At 30.6% G+C, this 21956-nt stretch overlaps 1 protein-coding gene across 1 annotated transcript in view; it reads left to right on the forward strand.

The window, feature by feature from the left end:
• The window catches only part of LOC143191852 (uncharacterized), a 79806-nt gene that overhangs the window by 22257 nt on the left and 35593 nt on the right, over nt 1–21956 (forward strand). Inside the window, exon 2 of the mRNA XM_076397290.1 lies at nt 5638–5766. Coding sequence (XP_076253405.1) covers nt 5638–5766 — 129 coding nt within the window. The remainder of the gene's footprint in view (nt 1–5637; nt 5767–21956) is intronic.

Raw genomic sequence — 21956 nt, forward strand, 5'->3', positions numbered from 1 at the left:
AATTCATGGATTTTTGCCATCGTTTTCACTGACTTGTGACACGGTACATTGTCTTTTCTCTTTTCTTTTCGGCGATTTCGTCCTTGAATCATTGTCACATATCGACGCAAAAACTCGGGTTTATTACGCTTGATCATCTTCAAACACTGCTCCGAATCATAAACTTGTCGTTGTTTTTGGTTAAAAGTGAAGTTTGTGCGGCACCCACTTTACACAGAGCTTTCTCATACCCAAATATTCGTGAATGATATGATGTACACGTTAAGTTGATATCTTTAGAGTGTCTGCTATTTCATTTAATTTCAATTTATGGTCATTCAAAATCATTTTGTGGATTTTTAAATATTTTTCGGTAACAACCTCTTTTGGGCGTCCACTGCGTTCACACGTCTTCGGTGCTCATTTCACCACGTCTAAACTTAGCATACCAATCTTTGATAGTTGATTTTCCTGGGGCGGTGTCCAGAAACGCGGCATCAAGCCAAGTCGTTGCTTCAACTGTATTTTTTCCCTTCAAAAAGCAATATTTTATCAACACGCGAAATTTCTTCGTCCAAGATACCATCCTGTGAGACTTGAGAATGAAACAAGTTTACGTCGATGAATAATGTTACCGGAAAAAAAACATATGCTCTATCATTTGAAAAATCTACTCCGGGTAGAAAGTCGAAAAAACAACGAGTACCTTTTCTAGCTTGAAGTAATCTTAATGGTACACACAAAATAATGTCAATGATAATACGAAAAACAAAAAATCCGTCCTCATTTAAAAACTTTAATATATTTAATATATGCTCGATGATCACAATTCGATATGATGAAATAATCACATCAGTTACGATAATAGCTGAAATAATATCTACGTTGGTCGCCAACTTATCGTTATACTACAGCTCCTTAACTTGGAAAATGACGCTGAAGAAGTACCACAAATAGGAATGATGATTTTTCTTCGAAAGTAGGTTCAATCATTAACGAAATTAAAACGACAAAGCGCACTTTTGTTGCTAAGTGATTGTTTTTTTATTGTAAATTCCGACATGTAGAAAGTCAATCGATCTATAAGAACATTTACAAATATAAAATAAATATTTTATTAGATAATCGGTATCAGTAGATACTCATGTTTAGATGACCCTAAATTTTTTGAATATCAGTCATATTATTCATATTGTGTATTTATCTTAACAAATATTAATAAAAATATTTTAAAATATTAATCGTTTGTTTGTTTTATGAAGGACTGTGTGACGTAAAAATGACTCTCTTTTAGTTTTTTCCAGATAACACTATATATTTTGTATATTTGTATCATCTGTGACATCATGCTTGAAATTGATTTATTCTATCAAACTACAATATTTAATGTAAAATTCATAATGCATAATGTTCAAAAATGCAGATAGCAGTAAGGATTAAATAATTCATTTAAATGCTTTTGTAGTGAAATTGCAAGTTTAAGTGAAAATAATTGGAATCAGATGGAAACAGATGGATCATTGATGGTATTGCGTCTTGAAGAATTTGAAGGCGCTACTATCATTAGTGGTTTATACGTCGATGGGCAATATTTCTTCTTTCTATAGTTTCAAAGTACTTCAGATGCTCTTGATGTAATTAGTCATAATGAGAAGGTTAGATTAAAATAGAGTATCAAGATATGTGTTAAACAAACAAGTAGTATATACGAAATAAGAATATAGGACATCTAGCATAATGTATAATAATAGGGTATAAAGTCCATAAATAATTAAGAACATTGTTTATTATTTGGTAAAGCTAAATAGTACGTTAAAACTATGTAGTTAAATATTTACGAACTAAAATGGCGAGTTAAAAACCCCAACAGATGGAACTAAGTAATATGAAGAATTCGTTTTTTTTTAAATTTGTTAATGTATTATTACTAGTTCATTAACTTTTAACCAACAGTTGCAACACTTCAGTGTTAAAATGGGAATCTCTTTTTCTTTCTCGAAATCTTTCCATTTCTTGTTACGAATACGAATTTCCTCTATGATAATTGAAATCCGAAGGTCTAGATGTAAAGAATTTTCACTGTAGTATCAGAGTGCATCTACAGTATTTCTAAAGACTTTATATTTATATACTTGTTTTATGCTGATATTACTTCTCCTTGTTCTCATAACTAAATTCCATACGTCCATATAGGTTTTAGTATCTGCTTGTACAGCAGCAAGTTATAGCTATGAATTTTGGTTTCCTTCCAAATAACCAATATATTTCCTGTATTTTTAATTTGAATTAAGAAGGGATTTTTAGGGACTCTCTTTTAGAGTGAGTTGGACGGATCTATTTTGCTTTGAAGAATGTCTGAAGGCATCTTTCATGACCGAAACATTATGTAAATGATGCAATTTCCATTTATGAACAACAGAAAATTAAATGAATCTGTGTTGAAGGAAACTACATGGAACAATAACTGTGCACTTAGAGGTTTGTTACTATTATCTTGACGATTTAGTTACGACTTATCGTGCATTTTTACAGTAGTATTAATTGCAGTTCTTAGTGTCTGGAGAGTTTGATTGTACTTCAACATGTACAGATTTACTTTTACTTTCTAACATATCTTGGCCCAAAAATGTATGTTGCTGATTGCACATTCACCTACGCCAGTAAAAAATCTACCAAGATAACATTTGAACTATCACCATGGCTAGATTTGGTGATTATCCTGCGATTATTGCTGTTGCAGACAAAAACAAAAGCAAAGAAGCGACCAAAACAAGCGAATAAATTCCAACAGGCGAGTAACACTATAAATAACTTTTTTATAACATATAAACAAATTGCATATATAGGACAACAATACTGAATAATACTATCATCCTGTATAACAGCAACCCTAAGAATTTTGGGATGAATCTCGATGCAATATTCCGAAAAGAAAGGAACTGGAATTGAAATACAAAATTTATTTTGATTAATTGGAAGAAGATCCCAATTATATATATGTATTTAATAACTTTATGTATAAAAAAATTATAAAAACTATATGTTGAATTGTTTGTTATTTCTTTGTTGTTGCTTTTAATGATAAATTTATAGAAATTTTTTTTAAATAAAAGCAATTTAAAAAAAGCAGATTTCTACAAATTCTGGTTATTAACAGTCGTATTTATCCTGTTATATTAACACATATTTAATAGTCTGTAAATATGTATTTAATTAATACGTCATATGGGGTTAATCATATGGCTATACTAATACTATGTTAATTTTTTTAATAAACAATAGACTTACCTCAACACGTGGGTACCTATTTCAAAACAAACAGACTCTGTAAACATTTGAACGGTTCGTTAAGTGTCGGAATTAGCGTTATATACTTAAAATGCAGTGCTTTAGGTGTGGACTCTCGATATTTCTCATAAACAATCATCGATTATCGTACGTATTAAGAGTCATAAGATTTGTATATGTTAAGAATATTATCCAATTACCATAAATGAATCGCCGAAGTGTATGTACACTCATAATTTTAAAACCACTGCAACCAATGGGATACATTTTGTTGTCTTCATTATTATCAAGTCAACGTCTGTACAAAAAAAAAATTAGAAAAAGTGTTTTACGTTTAAAACTCTGAAGGCAGTTGACAAAACATGGACAAATTAACATTTTGTAAAATTGGTTTAAATCAAAATAGTGACGATTATATGTAATTAAGTTATTACATTCAGTTAAGAGTATAAAATATTAATAAAAACGACTTCAAAAAATAAATAAGGAATTTACTAAAAAGTAAAAAATAATTAAACTTAGATTTTTAACAAAAAAAATACCTTTTAATATAAAATATGTACATAATATTTGTTGTAATAGCTATATAAAAATAAACAATAACGGCCAGAGCCTAAAATATTTCTATATATATATATATATATATATATATATATATATATATATATATATATATATATATATATATATTGTGCCACTGATCTGACGATTATTACTAGTTGTTTGATTTGAGTGTATTTCATTTTATTGGAATTTTTTTCCGATAAAAATTATTCCTCGATATAAGCTTTAATCGTGCCAAATTTCGTGTCTTCAGTTACCCACGTTTTTCTCCAAAAATTTTTTTCTCTAAGCTGATTAATGTGTAAATAATATATTTTACGCGGGAAATCACTTAATTAAGTGATTTTCTACATAGCATGTATTAACATTAATATTATATTTAATAAGTTTAAAATATATTTAATATAACAGGTGAATTTAAAAGTCCTCGGCCTACTGTAGTAAAACAGATTTTTTTGGCAAAATTAGTTTTTTTATTCAACATAATTCACTTCAAGGGTGCTACACTGACTATAGCGACCCTTCAACTTTTCTATACCATTTTTGTAGTACGATTGTTCTTTGGTTCAAAATAGGCCTAAATTTCGGCGATCACCTCTTCATTCGACGAAAATTTCTTCTCAGCGAGCATTCTTTTGAGATCTGAGAACAGGAATTGGAGAATACGATGGATGAGGAAACAATTCGGGGCCCAATTCATGGATTTTGCCATCGTTTTCACTGACTTGTGATACGGTGCATTGTTTTGGTGAAGCATCACTTTCTTTTTCTTCAAATGCGACCGTTTTTCGGCGATTTCGTTCTTCAAACACTCCAATAACGCTACGTAATAGTAGCTGTTGATTGTCCTTTCCTTTTAAAAGTAATAAATGAAAATTATTCCATGTGCATCCCTAAATATAGGCGCCATAACCTTGACAGCGGACTGTTGCGTTTTCCCACGCTTTGAAGCGTTTTCATCGTGTGCAGTCCACTCGAATGACTGTCGATTGGACTTCGGAGTGAAATGATGGAGCCATGTTTCCTCCATTGTTACATATCGACGCAAAAACTCGGGTTTATTACACTTGATCATCTTCAAAAACTGCCCGAATCATTAACTCGTCATTGTTTTTGGTCAAAAGTGAACTCGCGCGGCACCCACTTTTTTTTTCAATTTACGGTGATTGAAAATCATTTTGTGGATTTTTTTAATGTTTTCGTCGGTAACAACCTCTTTTGGGCGTCCATTGCGTTCACCGTTTTCGGTGCTCATTTCACCACGTCTAAATTTAACATACCAATCCTTGATGGTTGATTTTCCTGGGACAATGTCCGAAAACTCCGCATCAAGCCTAGTTTTTGCTTCAACTGTATTTTTTCCCTTCAAAAAGCAATATTTTATCAACACGAGAAATTCTTTTTTATCTATTTTCTTCACAATAACAAAATTTACTTCACTTAGAATGCTATAATTCACTAACTAATAATCCAACAGTCGTCAAATTTATACAAGCATCTTTTGAGGGTCTGGGCTAACTAGAAAACATGTAGATTTAATTCTAGTAGCGCTATCTATATGTCAGGCCACACAATAACTCATTTCACAATAACAAAATTTACTTCACTTAGAATGCTATAATTCACTAACTAATAATCCAACAGTCGTCAAATTTATACAAGCATCTTTTGAGGGTCTGGGCTAACTAGAAAACATGTAGATTTAATTCTAGTAGCGCTATCTATATGTCAGGCCAGGGACTTTTCAGTTGACCTGCTATTCATTGCTCTAATCATATTAACGTTTTTTCATTTCTATTTTTTCAGATGAACTAAAACTCGAGGACTATACAGAACTACAGACGATTTCAGGACCCGAGGAAAACGAATCGAACATACAAGTGATATATAGTTCGGATTATGGGCCTTCGGATGGCACGGATTACCCTGGCCAAGGTGAGTGCGAATAATATATGTTTTACTATTGATCGATATGAAAAAATGCATTAGCAAATCGGCCGAAATAAACAAAACTCTCAACATTATTTCTCAACGATGTAATTGTGTTTTATCGGATGTCAAAGCAATTAATTATAGTTCAATGAATTGGCTAATGACTTAGCAAATTGGGTATCGTATTCGTGTCGTCTCAACGATTAATTAGACAAAATTAAGGGTTTCGTGAACATAGATAACTAAATGATTATCTTTCTGATTTAACCTGACTCTTTTTGTATTTTCTTTTAAGGTAATCATTGAATTATCCCATTTCTGTTTCTTTTAATGTATATGAGTTAAAGCGAACTGAAATTTGATTTCGTCACGTTGCCAGTTCTTATAAATTATATGTATATTTCAAGAATATAATATGTATAGAATTTAACCAGGATTTACCATAATCTCATTTTATCGTAAGTGTGAATAAATAATGTTTCTACTGCGTTGAATATATCCGAAATTGTACCGAATAAATCACATTTGCAGGAAGTCTGACTTTTTACTTCATTTGGAAGAAAAATGCGGCCGAAGCTCATCGAATACTATGTGAAACTCATGGCAACCATGCTCCATCGATTTCAACATGTGAATATTGGTTTGAACGTTTTAAAAGTGGTGATTTTGAGACCGATGATGACCGCGTTCTGACCAGCCAAAAATCTTGAAAACGGCTATTTGAAAGCATTTACCTTTCGATAAAACCATCAGGGGGGATATTAAAAATGATTCATGTTTATCATAATAATATATAATGTTATGTATTGTAATAATAAATATTTTTTATAAAGACCCATTAAACATATTTAATGTTAAAATAACTTTATTATAAGAAAAAGAAAAGAAAAAGTTATATCTCCAAATTTAAAGTCTTCAATTGAGTCAAATTTCTATTTTGTTCAATTTTTTCACTCAAACAATGCACTTCGAGTGGTATTTATGTGAAATTTTATTTCCACAGGTTCAATTTTATCTAAAATATAATGAATTTGTTATAGAATAGAATGCAATTTGCAGAATTAAAATAAATAATAGAACGCATACTGACCCGGACGAAATTTCTCCAAATGTCGGTTTGGAGGTTGGACAATATTCACAACTAAAGGACATATCCACTATTTTCCACTGTTTACAACTAAAATCTAAACGATACAAGAACAAATAACAATATAATACTTAATTGTATATGTAATATTGTAAATAAAACCAATATAAACAGACAACATTCGAACAATATAAACCTATGTGTAAAATAATTATTATCTGAGAGAAAATCACACGCAATTCAGAATCTAACGAATATGGATAATAGCTTTACATAAGACAGAAACAAGCCAGTGATACTATAGTCTATCCAATAAAACAGTCAGTGTACGTCATTAAAATATATGAATCAACTTTGATCAACATCAATTTTGACTTGTGGTTATTTTCACAAACGTTTTAAAGAATTTTCTAGACATTTGACAACATTGTCGCCCAGTATCAATACAAATAGATTTTATAAACGTCAAACTGCATTTGCCAGTATATTCGACATTATCTATGATATGCATTGGATATTTTATTGAAAGGACTACAGATATCTTATCAGTTTCGGCAATTAAACAAAAGCTGATTGGATTTAACCTCTCGATCGATTGTAAATGGCAAGGTGGCATGAGGACTCGAAAACTGTCAGAGTTTACCGAGTACCGATTATGCATCACTGAAGGTAGCCACCAATGTCATATGGCGGCTGCCAATATTTTCCTGGTATTCCGCCTCATATTGTGTGTAGAATTTATGCTATTATTACGTCAAACTATTTCTTAATATTGTCGAGCCAGCGTACATGTCAATCAGGACGAAAGAGATTCTTCCGTGTAAAAATATCAAAAAGACTAGATTTGATAGGATTTCTTCCAGGCTCCCGCAGTAAGCAGCAAGTTTCTGAAATCATTAGGAATGTTCATATTATTGCTGACAAATGTACTTTCGATATGGTTTTATAGATAATTAGGCGCAGACCCAGCTCGTTATATTAATAAAAATACGATCGGATTTCTCTTAATTCATTGAACAACCTTTCAAGGTGTTCAGCTTAGCAATTAATTTATAATCTGTTTGTTTTTAAGTGAAATTTATAATTAAGAAGGTCTTTGTTTGTGTTTTTTCAAATCTGTTACTAGTTAAACCTTACTACGCTTTGTCTGACATTATTTACCACAATTTATACTAACTATTTCTTAATATTGTTAAGCCAGCGTACATGTCAATCAGGACGAAAGAGATTCTTCCGTGTAAAAATAGCAAAAAGACTAGATTTGATAGGATTTCTTCCAGGCAAGCAGTTCTGAAATCATTAGGAATGTTCATATTATTGCTGACAAATGTACTTTCGATATGGTTTTATAGATAATTAGGCGCAGACCCAGCTCGTTATATTAATAAAAATACGATCGGATTTCTCTTAATTCATTGAACAACCTTTCAAGGTGTTCAGCTTAACAATTAATTTATAATCTGTTTGTTTTTAAGTGAAATTTATAATTAAGAAGGTCTTTGTTTGTGTTTTTTCAAATATGTTACTAGTTAAACCTTACTACGCTTTGTCTGACATTATTTACCACAATTTATACTAACTATTTCTTAATATTGTTAAGCCAGCGTACATGTCAATCAGGACGAAAGAGATTCTTCCGTGTAAAAATATCAAAAAGACTAGATTTGATAGGATTTCTTCCAGGCTCCCGCAGTAAGCAGCAAGTTTCTGAAATCATTAGGAATGTTCATATTATTGCTGACAAATGTACTTTCGATATGGTTTTATAGATAATTAGGCGCAGACCCAGCTCGTTATATTAATAAAAATACGATCGGATTTCTCTTAATTCATTGAACAACCTTTCAAGGTGTTCAGCTTAGCAATTAATTTATAATCTGTTTGTTTTTAAGTGAAATTTATAATTAAGAAGGTCTTTGTTTGTGTTTTTTCAAATCTGTTACTAGTTAAACCTTACTACGCTTTGTCTGACATTATTTACCACAATTTATACTAACTATTTCTTAATATTGTTAAGCCAGCGTACATGTCAATCAGGACGAAAGAGATTCTTCCGTGTAAAAATATCAAAAAGACTAGATTTGATAGGATTTCTTCCAGGCTCCCGCAGTAAGCAGCAAGTTTCTGAAATCATTAGGAATGTTCATATTATTGCTGACAAATGTACTTTCGGTATGGTTTTATAGATAATTAGGCGCAGACCCAGCTCGTTATATTAATAAAAATACGATCGGATTTCTCTTAATTCATTGAACAACCTTTCAAGGTGTTCAGCTTAGCAATTAATTTATAATCTGTTTGTTTTTAAGTGAAATTTATAATTAAGAAGGTCTTTGTTTGTGTTTTTTCAAATCTGTTACTAGTTAAACCTTACTACGCTTTGTCTGACATTATTTACCACAATTTATACTAACTATTTCTTAATATTGTTAAGCCAGCGTACATGTCAATCAGGACGAAAGAGATTCTTCCGTGTAAAAATATCAAAAAGACTAGATTTGATAGGATTTCTTCCAGGCTCCCGCAGTAAGCAGCAAGTTTCTGAAATCATTAGGAATGTTCATATTATTGCTGACAAATGTACTTTCGGTATGGTTTTATAGATAATTAGGCGCAGACCCAGCTCGTTATATTAATAAAAATACGATCGGATTTCTCTTAATTCATTGAACAACCTTTCAAGGTGTTCAGCTTAGCAATTAATTTATAATCTGTTTGTTTTTAAGTGAAATTTATAATTAAGAAGGTCTTTGTTTGTGTTTTTTCAAATCTGTTACTAGTTAAACCTTACTACGCTTTGTCTGACATTATTTACCACAATTTATACTAACTATTTCTTAATATTGTTAAGCCAGCGTACATGTCAATCAGGACGAAAGAGATTCTTCCGTGTAAAAATATCAAAAAGACTAGATTTGATAGGATTTCTTCCAGGCTCCCGCAGTAAGCAGCAAGTTTCTGAAATCATTAGGAATGTTCATATTATTGCTGACAAATCTACTTTCGGTATGGTTTTATAGATAATTAGGCGCAGACCCAACTCGTTATATTAATAAAAATACGATCGGATTTCTCTTAATTCATTGAACAACCTTTCAAGGTGTTCAGCTTAGCAATTAATTTATAATCTGTTTGTTTTTAAGTGAAATTTATAATTAAGAAGGTCTTTGTTTGTGTTTTTTCAAATCTGTTACTAGTTAAACCTTACTACGCTTTGTCTGACATTATTTACCACAATTTATACTAACTATTTCTTAATATTGTTAAGCCAGCGTACATGTCAATCAGGACGAAAGAGATTCTTCCGTGTAAAAATATCAAAAAGACTAGATTTGATAGGATTTCTTCCAGGCTCCCGCAGTAAGCAGCAAGTTTCTGAAATCATTAGGAATGTTCATATTATTGCTGACAAATGTACTTTCGGTATGGTTTTATAGATAATTAGGCGCAGACCCAGCTTGTTATATTAATAAAAATACGATCGGATTTCTCTTAATTCATTGAACAACCTTTCAAGGTGTTCAGCTTAGCAATTAATTTATAATCTGTTTGTTTTTAAGTGAAATTTATAATTAAGAAGGTCTTTGTTTGTGTTTTTTCAAATCTGTTACTAGTTAAACCTTACTACGCTTTGTCTGACATTATTTACCACAATTTATACTAACTATTTCTTAATATTGTTAAGCCAGCGTACATGTCAATCAGGACGAAAGAGATTCTTCCGTGTAAAAATATCAAAAAGACTAGATTTGATAGGATTTGTTCCAGGCTCCCGCAGTAAGCAGCAAGTTTCTGAAATCATTAGGAATGTTCATATTATTGCTGACAAATGTACTTTCGGTATGGTTTTATAGATAATTAGGCGCAGACCCAGCTTGTTATATTAATAAAAATACGATCGGATTTCTCTTAATTCATTGAACAACCTTTCAAGGTGTTCAGCTTAGCAATTAATTTATAATCTGTTTGTTTTTAAGTGAAATTTATAATTAAGAAGGTCTTTGTTTGTGTTTTTTCAAATCTGTTACTAGTTAAACCTTACTACGCTTTGTCTGACATTATTTACCACAATTTATACTAACTATTTCTTAATATTGTTAAGCCAGCGTACATGTCAATCAGGACGAAAGAGATTCTTCCGTGTAAAAATAGCAAAAAGACTAGATTTGATAGGATTTCTTCCAGGCAAGCAGTTCTGAAATCATTAGGAATGTTCATATTATTGCTGACAAATGTACTTTCGATATGGTTTTATAGATAATTAGGCGCAGATCCAGCTCGTTATATTAATAAAAATACGATCGGATTTCTCTTAATTCATTGAACAACCTTTCAAGGTGTTCAGCTTAGCAATTAATTTATAATCTGTTTGTTTTTTAGTGAAATTTATAATTATGTAGGTCTTTGTTGGTGTTTTTTCAAATCTGTTACTAGTTAAACCTTACTACGCTTTGTCTGACATTATTTACCACAATTTATACTAACTATTTCTTAATATTGTTAAGCCAGCGTACATGTCAATCAGGACGAAAGAGATTCTTCCGTGTAAAAATATCAAAAAGACTAGATTTGATAGGATTTGTTCCAGGCTCCCGCAGTAAGCAGCAAGTTTCTGAAATCATTAGGAATGTTCATATTATTGCTGACAAATGTACTTTCGGTATGGTTTTATAGATAATTAGGCGCAGACCCAGCTTGTTATATTAATAAAAATACGATCGGATTTCTCTTAATTCATTGAACAACCTTTCAAGGTGTTCAGCTTAGCAATTAATTTATAATCTGTTTGTTTTTAAGTGAAATTTATAATTAAGAAGGTCTTTGTTTGTGTTTTTTCAAATCTGTTACTAGTTAAACCTTACTACGCTTTGTCTGACATTATTTACCACAATTTATACTAACTATTTCTTAATATTGTTAAGCCAGCGTACATGTCAATCAGGACGAAAGAGATTCTTCCGTGTAAAAATAGCAAAAAGACTAGATTTGATAGGATTTCTTCCAGGCAAGCAGTTCTGAAATCATTAGGAATGTTCATATTATTGCTGACAAATGTACTTTCGATATGGTTTTATAGATAATTAGGCGCAAACCCAGCTCGTTATATTAATAAAAATACGATCGGATTTCTCTTAATTCATTGAACAACCTTTCAAGGTGTTCAGCTTAACAATTAATTTATAATCTGTTTGTTTTTAAGTGAAATTTATAATTAAGAAGGTCTTTGTTTGTGTTTTTTCAAATATGTTACTAGTTAAACCTTACTACGCTTTGTCTGACATTATTTACCACAATTTATACTAACTATTTCTTAATATTGTTAAGCCAGCGTACATGTCAATCAGGACGAAAGAGATTCTTCCGTGTAAAAATATCAAAAAGACTAGATTTGATAGGATTTCTTCCAGGCTCCCGCAGTAAGCAGCAAGTTTCTGAAATCATTAGGAATGTTCATATTATTGCTGACAAATGTACTTTCGGTATGGTTTTATAGATAATTAGGCGCAGACCCAGCTCGTTATATTAATAAAAATACGATCGGATTTCTCTTAATTCATTGAACAACCTTTCAAGGTGTTCAGCTTAGCAATTAATTTATAATCTGTTTGTTTTTAAGTGAAATTTATAATTAAGAAGGTCTTTGTTTGTGTTTTTTCAAATCTGTTACTAGTTAAACCTTACTACGCTTTGTCTGACATTATTTACCACAATTTATACTAACTATTTCTTAATATTGTTAAGCCAGCGTACATGTCAATCAGGACGAAAGAGATTCTTCCGTGTAAAAATATCAAAAAGACTAGATTTGATAGGATTTGTTCCAGGCTCCCGCAGTAAGCAGCAAGTTTCTGAAATCATTAGGAATGTTCATATTATTGCTGACAAATGTACTTTCGGTATCGTTTTATAGATAATTAGGCGCAGACCCAGCTCGTTATATTAATAAAAATACGATCGGATTCCTCTTAATTCATTGAACAACCTTTCAAGGTGTTCAGCTTAGCAATTAATTTATAATCTGTTTGTTTTTTAGTGAAATTTATAATTATGTAGGTCTTTGTTGGTGTTTTTTCAAATCTGTTACTAGTTAAACCTTACTACTCTTTGTCTGACATTATTTACCAGAATTTATCAAGCCCTTTCGAAAATTATAAAGGAAAAATACAAACTGCATAGGAAAAAATCTAACAAACCTTCCAAATTGGGTGGTTTTTGTTTTGAGAGAAAATATTGCAAAGCACATTTATTCGAAAAAAAAGTAATCATTTAGAATCCGTCCTAAAGCTACAATTTCATGCACTAATCTATTATATATTTCAAGAATGTGATACAGGATTTGTTTCAGGCTAATTCTTCCTTATATCGAGAATATTTATAAAGAAAGTGTTAATGACATACTATTTTAACTTATTCTAATCTCTATCCTAACTTATTCTAAAGATTAACCCAACTTATTCTGGAGATCACGCACTTCACTGTTAACGTGTGCATTTAACTGTTTGGCGAGTGCTTGCATCCCACTAACAGTCTTTCAGAGTACTTTGCACCACCGCTTCGCATCACACTCATTATGGGTTCCAATTGCGCTGATTAGTTTATTGTAGACGTAATATGGGGCATTCGAATTCGATCCTTCTGTAATGATAAAACCGCTGCAGCGACGCCATATAATATAGAGGTAATAATTTTATTTCTTATTTATATTGATTTTTGGTGGATTTAAAATCATTTGATAAAATATAACACAATTGAAGAAAACATTCAAGAAAATAGTTTTTTTGTTGTTGCGTTTAGTATCTTTTATAATAGAATAATTTTATTCTATTATAAATATAGATAATATAGGTATCGAGAAAACTATTTTTTTATTTTAATCACTTACTGTACGTTGATGTGATTATGCTCTGGTATGTAGGACAAAAAAATGATTTATATTATGCAAAAAAAAGATCTGATATTTTTAACTTTTAACTTGATACATTTTATTAGTTTCAAATTGTATTTGTCTAAAATCTCACGAAACGCTTAGAATGTCCGGTTCAAAATTCAAGTCATTCTAAATATGACAACTGAATTTACATATACAAAGGTCTTATTAGAATTAAAATTAAATAGTAATGATTAAATCTTCCATAACGACAATTAACATGATAGCTTAGCTTAACTATTTTTTCATCAATCTTGAGCTATATACAATATTTCGACGCCTTCTAGCTCTGAGTACGTATGTACAATAAATTATAGTTCAGTGAAGGGATTTGTTATAACCTTTTAAATATACATAAATGTATTTTTATGATAACTATTATTACCCTTTATACACCGGTTTTGTGAATTTTTGTTATCTTATAAGATCTAGTATGGAAAACAAAGGAAATTAGTAAACATACATATTTGATTACTAAAGTCAAAGTATATCATGCATGACTAACAGCGGATGATTTATTGTTGGACCAATATGTGAATGTTTGATGAAAATTAGTCAGCTAGTTTGTATAGACCAATATATGTTAAATTCGATATAATGGATCTTTGTGTTAGATATGTTAGGTGTACAACAATGATTTCATCTTTTGGATTGTGACAGATAAAATACGTTTGTTTTTTATAAAGTTAGTAAGACAATCATTACGTCCGGTCATAATTTTCATTCATTTTTCGAACAATAACTTATTTTTTTTCACTTTCATTTAGATAGCTTTCAAAATTAATGTTTTACCTTAGTTATGCTTCACTTGACTTCTTTTTTTATCTGGGATTTGAACAACCGATAGAGATAAATATATTGCAAGTCACTTTTGCATGCTATCAAATATTTTGAAGCATTTTAATCTTCTGCCAATATTGTGAAATTTCCTTATTCATTTCTGTTCATAAATCTGCATAAAATAATGGTTTGGTTTGGTTCTTTTCCATGCTTTCTTTGTTTTTTAATAAGGATCATTGCTAGCTGTATTTAATAGAATTTGATGATACAGTTTAACGACATCAATTTTGAAAATTTCATTATTGCAAGAACAAATGTTCCCCAACCCAAAAGTTACTGTTGTCTGATTTGAAGATCTAAAACCATTCTTATGAACTTAAAATTATAAATACATAGTTATATTCAGTTTCACGGAAGTTTATTTATAATCATCAAAACCAATTTGACAATTAAATGATTCATATTGAGAGATTAAGTAAAAAAATGGATGGAGGACTACGCTTTGATACAAGACCGAAGTGGTGTTCTCCAGTTTATTAAGATAATCAAAGTTGAGCCTGATCTAGTCGGTTGCGGATACTATTCAGTCTACAGTAGTTCACATTAGCGAAAGACTGAATAAATTATTAAAATTGGAAAACACTGCCATGCATTATCATTAATCATGTATAAGGCATGTTTACGAAATAGCGGAGTTGATGCTATAAAATATATCATATTGAACACATAGATCCATCATTAATCCATAAATTTTAAAAGAAGGTCTTCGATTTTTTTTTTTGAATTTTTTCACGACACATTTAGCTGCTTAATTTACAGTTTTAGTGCTATGAACGCCCGGAAACAGTTGATCCAACAGCTGTTGAGCTGTCTGAAAGTTATTTGGGAGTTTGAGCTATTTTTAAATTCAATAAGTCTTGCCGTTCTCTGTTGCAAACTTGTTGAATGGCGATGCAAAGTGACACTGATGGTTCTTATCTATTAGAAAACAGATCAATCCGTTTTACGCGTTCACCAGTCAGGTAATTTTAACATGTTCGCCGCCAATAACGCGCCGGTTCGTAATAATAAGCTTTCATTTGACGCTAATTGGCGCTTTAGCGCGTTAGATGTGCGATGATCTTTCTAAAACTTGTATTTAGTTGGACATTAGCAGTGTGGCCGTACTAGGGGTGTTGGCCACCGAAAAAAATATCAATATATCGTTTTCGAAAAAAATTTTTAAAATATCGATATATCGAAGGAAATTCAACAAACTAAAAGGAGAAGAAAAGAAGTTTGAAAACAAGTATATGAGTGGCATCGATAGGCAACACCAAATACTTGCTTACCACCGGTGTGAAAGAAAAATGATCAGATGGCCCTCTAAAATGTTCGTACACATTTTACAGCTCATGATGATTAATGCACATTAGCTTTACAATAAATATTCAGACAATCGTATTCTAATTTACGACTTTCGTTTGTCTGTCATAAAAAGGTTACTAAAGGCTCCGTCCAAACCTACTTCCAGAGCGGTTATCAGCGAACATGTTTTGAAAATATGAGAGGAGAAGAAAGCAGAAAAGGTAATGAGAAAGCAATGTAAAAATTTACAAAAAAAAGAAAAAACACTATTTGTGTATGCACTGCATGTCCTGTAAATCCTGGTTACTGTTTAGACCGCGCAAAAATTAGTCATGAGTGACCTCTTATGATTTATCTGAATAGAGTTTATATTTATTTTATGAGTTTTAGTGAAAATTTGTATTAGCTTATGATCGTTCATTTATTTCTATTGGCTCCTCAATTTACTTGAATAAATATTTTGTTTGTTTATAGTAACATTTACTTAGTTATTTTTGTCTCGGTTTTCTGCCGAATATTTTTTTATCTTATTTTAGTAATTGATTCATTCCCATTATATATAATTTGGTATGGTATATTAAATTATATCTTCTAATCAACAATATATTCTCCTATTCTGTCCATTTTAATACGTTATTCGCGTTATGCGGTGATCGGCAATAATATTTGACCTCAGTGCCGATCACGCTCTGGCGCGTGACAAAAAAATAAATTTTTGTGAAACAGTATTTTGAATCTAGACTGGACATACGTTAAAAAACGTTATTAGGAATATTTTGTTGTTGTAATCAGAAAAAAACGTAGTCGGCTTCTGGGGTAAGTATTTGATCCCAGATGGGCAATGAACGTGTTAAGCGAGATGGCCGTATTACATAACACCTCCCTCCTATAGAAACAGCCATGTTAATGTATATGGTCGTTATTCCATTAGGACAGCTTAAAGTTGTTATAAAAATTGTTTTCGAGCATCGTTGTCTCTATCCAAATTTCCATGGAATAGAGTACCCCTCTATGGAATGGTTTTCCAAATTTTGGTCCATATATTCCATATTTCATTAGTCTACGGCTAAGAAACTGAGCTCTTGCAATCTGCCTCTGGTGGCCTCTGGAGACTACGTTAATTCACAGTAACTTCAGTACGTTTTTGGAGGCCTTACACCTTGAACTATGATGCATGTTCCAGGAATCCACGAACTAGGGATGTTTTTCAAAGATTGAGTGTTTTTTACTGGTAATAGTTTATAGCAAGGGGTCGTGGAGCACCTTCAATTCACCTTTTTTGATCATCAGCTGGGATACTTTTATACAAACTCCTTTTAACGACGTCAACCTATCCTATTTTCTTGGCAATTAATTCGATTTCGGCAAATTGAATTAATTCAAAAGAGAACAACCTTGTTCCCCCCCCCCCCCCCCGAAATCAAAACTATTATTATTTTATGTAGAGAAATGCAAAAACCACCGAATTTAACAGTTAGGTTAGGTTGTTTAGCATTTCTTTGCACTGATAGTTCGCATTTTCAATAATAAATAACGCTGATCAAAATATATTCAAGTACCTTTTTATAATTGTCTGATTATATTATTAGTCACTAGCCAGCCAATAATCCAAACATTAGTTTATATTCCTTTAATATTATCGTATAATAATTAAGTATTATTGGTTAATAATACGGCTCAGACAGCGATATTAACTAAATAATTTAAGTAGAAACAATTTTAGCAACTCACCTTGACACTCGATTTAAGTAGTTTTCTCCGGCTTATTATGAAAAGTAAAGTTGAACGTGACCTAGTGGGTTGCGAATTTTTAATAGCATACGTTTACGAAAGATAACCAATAAATTATCAGACATTGAAATATAATGTTGAACTTAAATATTAATGATTTGGTCTAATAATCGCTAGATGTAATATTAAAAATTGAATACAAAATTAAGTAATTGTTTAAATATTAATGATTTGGTCTAACGATCACCAGATATAATATTTTGAAAAATGATCAGACTGATCAGTTTGAAGTCGGTGCCCAGTCTAAACAATACAATAATAATAATATAATTTTGTGACATATACACAAAATAAAATTACAAACAAAACAAATCTAATTTATTGCTCGGCACCGACTTCAAACTGATCAGTCGATAGTGCTTAAAATAATATTATAAATAGATAAATAGGTTCAGATAGATATTAAACTATTTATTTCTTGAAGTCGGTTAAATTTTTTTGTTAAAAATATTTTAATTCTCTCTTTTTAGTGTTAGATATTTACTCAATAAATTACACAGTTATTTTATTAAATATTACAATGGATAGCTCAAGTAAAAGTACAACCCGTATGAGGAATAATTGGAACCACTTTTCTACTACTTCTTATATGATATGGTTAGTGCTTAAAAAGCCAACTGAATGGCCTTTACACTGAAATACTTCAGATTTTTCGTCACATCAGTTTAACAATAACCTTATATACATTGTACGTGCCTTTGAAATTTGAGATTTTCCCTCGATTTCCCCTCTTCCTGTCTTGGTTTCAATGGGGCCACTTCGGATATGCAGTCTTTCGAATACAAAAGAATTTTAAAAATCAGTCCATAATTGACGGAGAAATCGGCGAAAATACATTTATATATATATATATATATATATATATATATATATATATATATATATATATAATATAAAGCCCAATACATTAAAGTATCATGGGGATATGATACTGCATCTGAAGCTAATTACAACTTGAGTACTTGTATATGTAAACATTTGTTTAAGTATTATTAAAATTATTATTTTAATTTAATTAAATTATTTTTAAATTATAAATATTTTAATTAATATTAATAATTAAATTCATTGCTTTTGCAACATGTGATCGAGCGTTGTCATGTTTAAGAATAAAATTGTTGTGTTTTTGCTCATATTCCGGCTGTTTTTCGCGCAATGCTCGGCATAAACGCTTAGAGTCGATATCGATCTCATTGATGGTTTCACCGATGAATACCTTCAAATCCTCGTCTCGAATTTTGTTGGCTGTCTCAAAAGAAGCTCTTTGTCATCGGTATCAAAATCGCCACTCTAAAAACAGTGAAACCAGCATTCATATGTTGAAATCGATGGAGCATGTTTAACTTAACCTTCACACAGGATTCGATGACCTTCAATCGCTTTTTTCTTCAAATTTAACTAAAAAAGTAAAAAATATTTTGTTCACACTTCAATGGAATGACACATACTGAAAAATGAAGCCCGACAGTGAGACTTCAACATGTACATGTTGGTTACAAATGCGTCTCAGGCGATTTAGTACACACTAGCACCAGCTGTTGTAAATTTGTAGGATTGTATATACACCTGCAAAATTATAGATGTTGGTTACGTCACAAGTAACGTTGAGAACTATCGACTGAAAACAGTTAAAACAGTCGATAGTCAAAGAAAAAAAATGCAAATGCACGGCAAAATCGAGAGAGTAATCGAAATATTACCTATTATTGCCATAAAAACAGTCAAAATATTTTACTATTGGGAATGATAACCCAATTTTAATTGTTTTACCCTTACCTTATTACATTAACAATCTTGAAAAATATCATTCCAAAATGCTATAATATTAATATATTAATATATTGTTACTTACAAAAAATCATAAAACTACATATATTACATATAAATCTATGTAAGCATAACTTGGGTACATTTTTGTCGACTAGGACGACACAGTCAAAACGTTAAAAATCAGTCGAATGAAACTAATAGAACCAAAAATAGTAACTAAAAGTACGACTGAAACAGTCGATAATAAATAGTAACAAAATGAATCGAACTGAAAAAAAAACTACTAAAAACAATCGACTGAAACAGTCACTGGTGAAAAGTAGTAAAATCAGTCGAACCAAAAATAGCGACTGAAACAATCGATAGTCAATTTCAGTTGATCGTTCCCAACACTAGTTATAAGTATAACCTCACTTTATGCTTCTCCAAATTGATACACGCACTTTTATGTTGTGTAATGTTCATTTTCGATATTAATTTTTTTTAACTAAGGAATAATTTTGTAATTTTAAAACTTATCGAATATCAGTGTAAACGTTAATTCTTGTAAAACATCTAACATAACCTTTGCTTGTAAACAGCGTCACAGGTAATGAATCAATGAGAGACCAAGAATGTCTGAAATCTACCATGCAGGAAATTCCACTTTACTTCATACCAGATAAAAGCAACAATTCGTGAACAATTCACTCTTTGGTACTGTTCAAGTAAAGTAAAAAGGATTTCTTTCATTAACATGTGGTCATACAATACAAATAGTATGTTAATGTGTTATTTCCGAAAATGATTTACCTTTTATTATTATTTATTTTTTAAAATGATTCTTCTACATAAATTAAAAATATCAAAAACATGTTTTGTTAGAAAGAATATGCTATTTGTTGCTAACAAGTTTCGTTAAATACTTATTTCATTACTTTATTGGGTGTTTTTTCCAGTGTTGTTTTTAAATTATTTAAGATATACTAACAATCTTAGTTGTAAAATTAATAAAAAAAATTAAACGTCGATTGACGAGAAATACAGTGGGTTAATATTATTCATCGATTTCTAGTTAATGATGCACCTTCTTTTTCAAGAACAATGAATAATTTTGTCTAAAAATAAAAAGTAACAATTGTGTGGTACAAATTAGTCTGTGTCATAAACAGTGTGTCTGTGCTTTAACAAAAAAATTAGTCATATATCATTTCATTTGTGCGATAGACTGGCGGGTAAAAACCTTGTCAGACCTGTAAATGGAATATATTTGAATTTCGTGTTAATATAGCAATTTAGTTAGTTATATATTAATTCGTTTTAATTAAAGGAAAGTAGTATTTGAACAGGTAATCATTAGACTTAGTTTTTTCCTGTTACTCATTAATTTTGACAAGCTGATTTTTATTTAATTTAATAATAATGATTAAAACACTATTTTATTATGTGCCCACTTAAGTACCACGTATTTTTCAAATATCTTATTGGAATTCTAATGAGAACTCATTTTGAAAAACCTTATGGCATTTTCATTTTTGGATATTTTTTTCCTTATTACTTGGTTTTATTATTATTTCTTTTTACTCCATGTTCCATCTTCTCTGTTCATAGACAAATATATAGAAACTATTTTAATTTTATTCCCCTACATCACCATAATTCCAATGTGGCTATTATCAGCATGCTTTGTTTTATGATATAAGTGGATAATTAGAAGTGAATGATAAAGAAAATCTTTTGAGATATAAATAAGTTCTAGTCCATTTGGTATTAAAATAGTTAACAAAAAATGGTTATTTGGTTTTGTTGTCGTGTTGGATTTAAGACTATCCAAGTTATTGTTTAAGGAAGTCTAGAAATGTTAATGAGGAAGTAGATTCTCTTTCTCAACTGACGTTGATAGACATTTTAGTTCTGTATTCTGCTGCTCAACGGTAAAAATAATGAGATTTTGCATCAGTCATTGGACTTGATCAAACAATATGGACTTCTACTATTGTTAAAACCAAACGCAACCTTAGCCAAATACTTCACAAAGGCTCCGTATTCTTAATAAACTATTTATTTTCGAAGATTTAGTTTATCTGCCGATCAAAAGTTTTGGGATCTTTGATATTTCATAGTATTTTGCTTTTACTTTATGAATAATAAAAGAGAAAGCACGAGAGTGATTAAAAAGTCAAGCATTTACGATGAGCAATTGCGAAATGTTACACAATTATAGAAAATTATGTAGATATTTTATTAATAGGTTATTTCTAAATATAGAAATTTCGTACGTAAAAATCGTGATTCTGCAAATAGCTCCGTTTTGAACAATTCTCTTAACAATATTAAATAATTTTTCGTAATTATTTTAAAGGATGTGATAAAAACCTATTATCGTAATTAACACTTTAAAAATCCTTAAGAGTATTTGATTGTTTTGTAGTTTTGGAATATTATTTCATTATATTTAAATTGTTATAATATTAATTTTACCATTGATGAAAATGTAAAATATCTATGTAA

Source organism: Rhynchophorus ferrugineus, unplaced genomic scaffold, assembly GCF_030347505.1.
Source record: "Rhynchophorus ferrugineus isolate W39M unplaced genomic scaffold, kcgeb_rfMv2 rfM2, whole genome shotgun sequence".
Lineage (NCBI taxonomy): Eukaryota > Metazoa > Arthropoda > Insecta > Coleoptera > Curculionidae > Rhynchophorus > Rhynchophorus ferrugineus.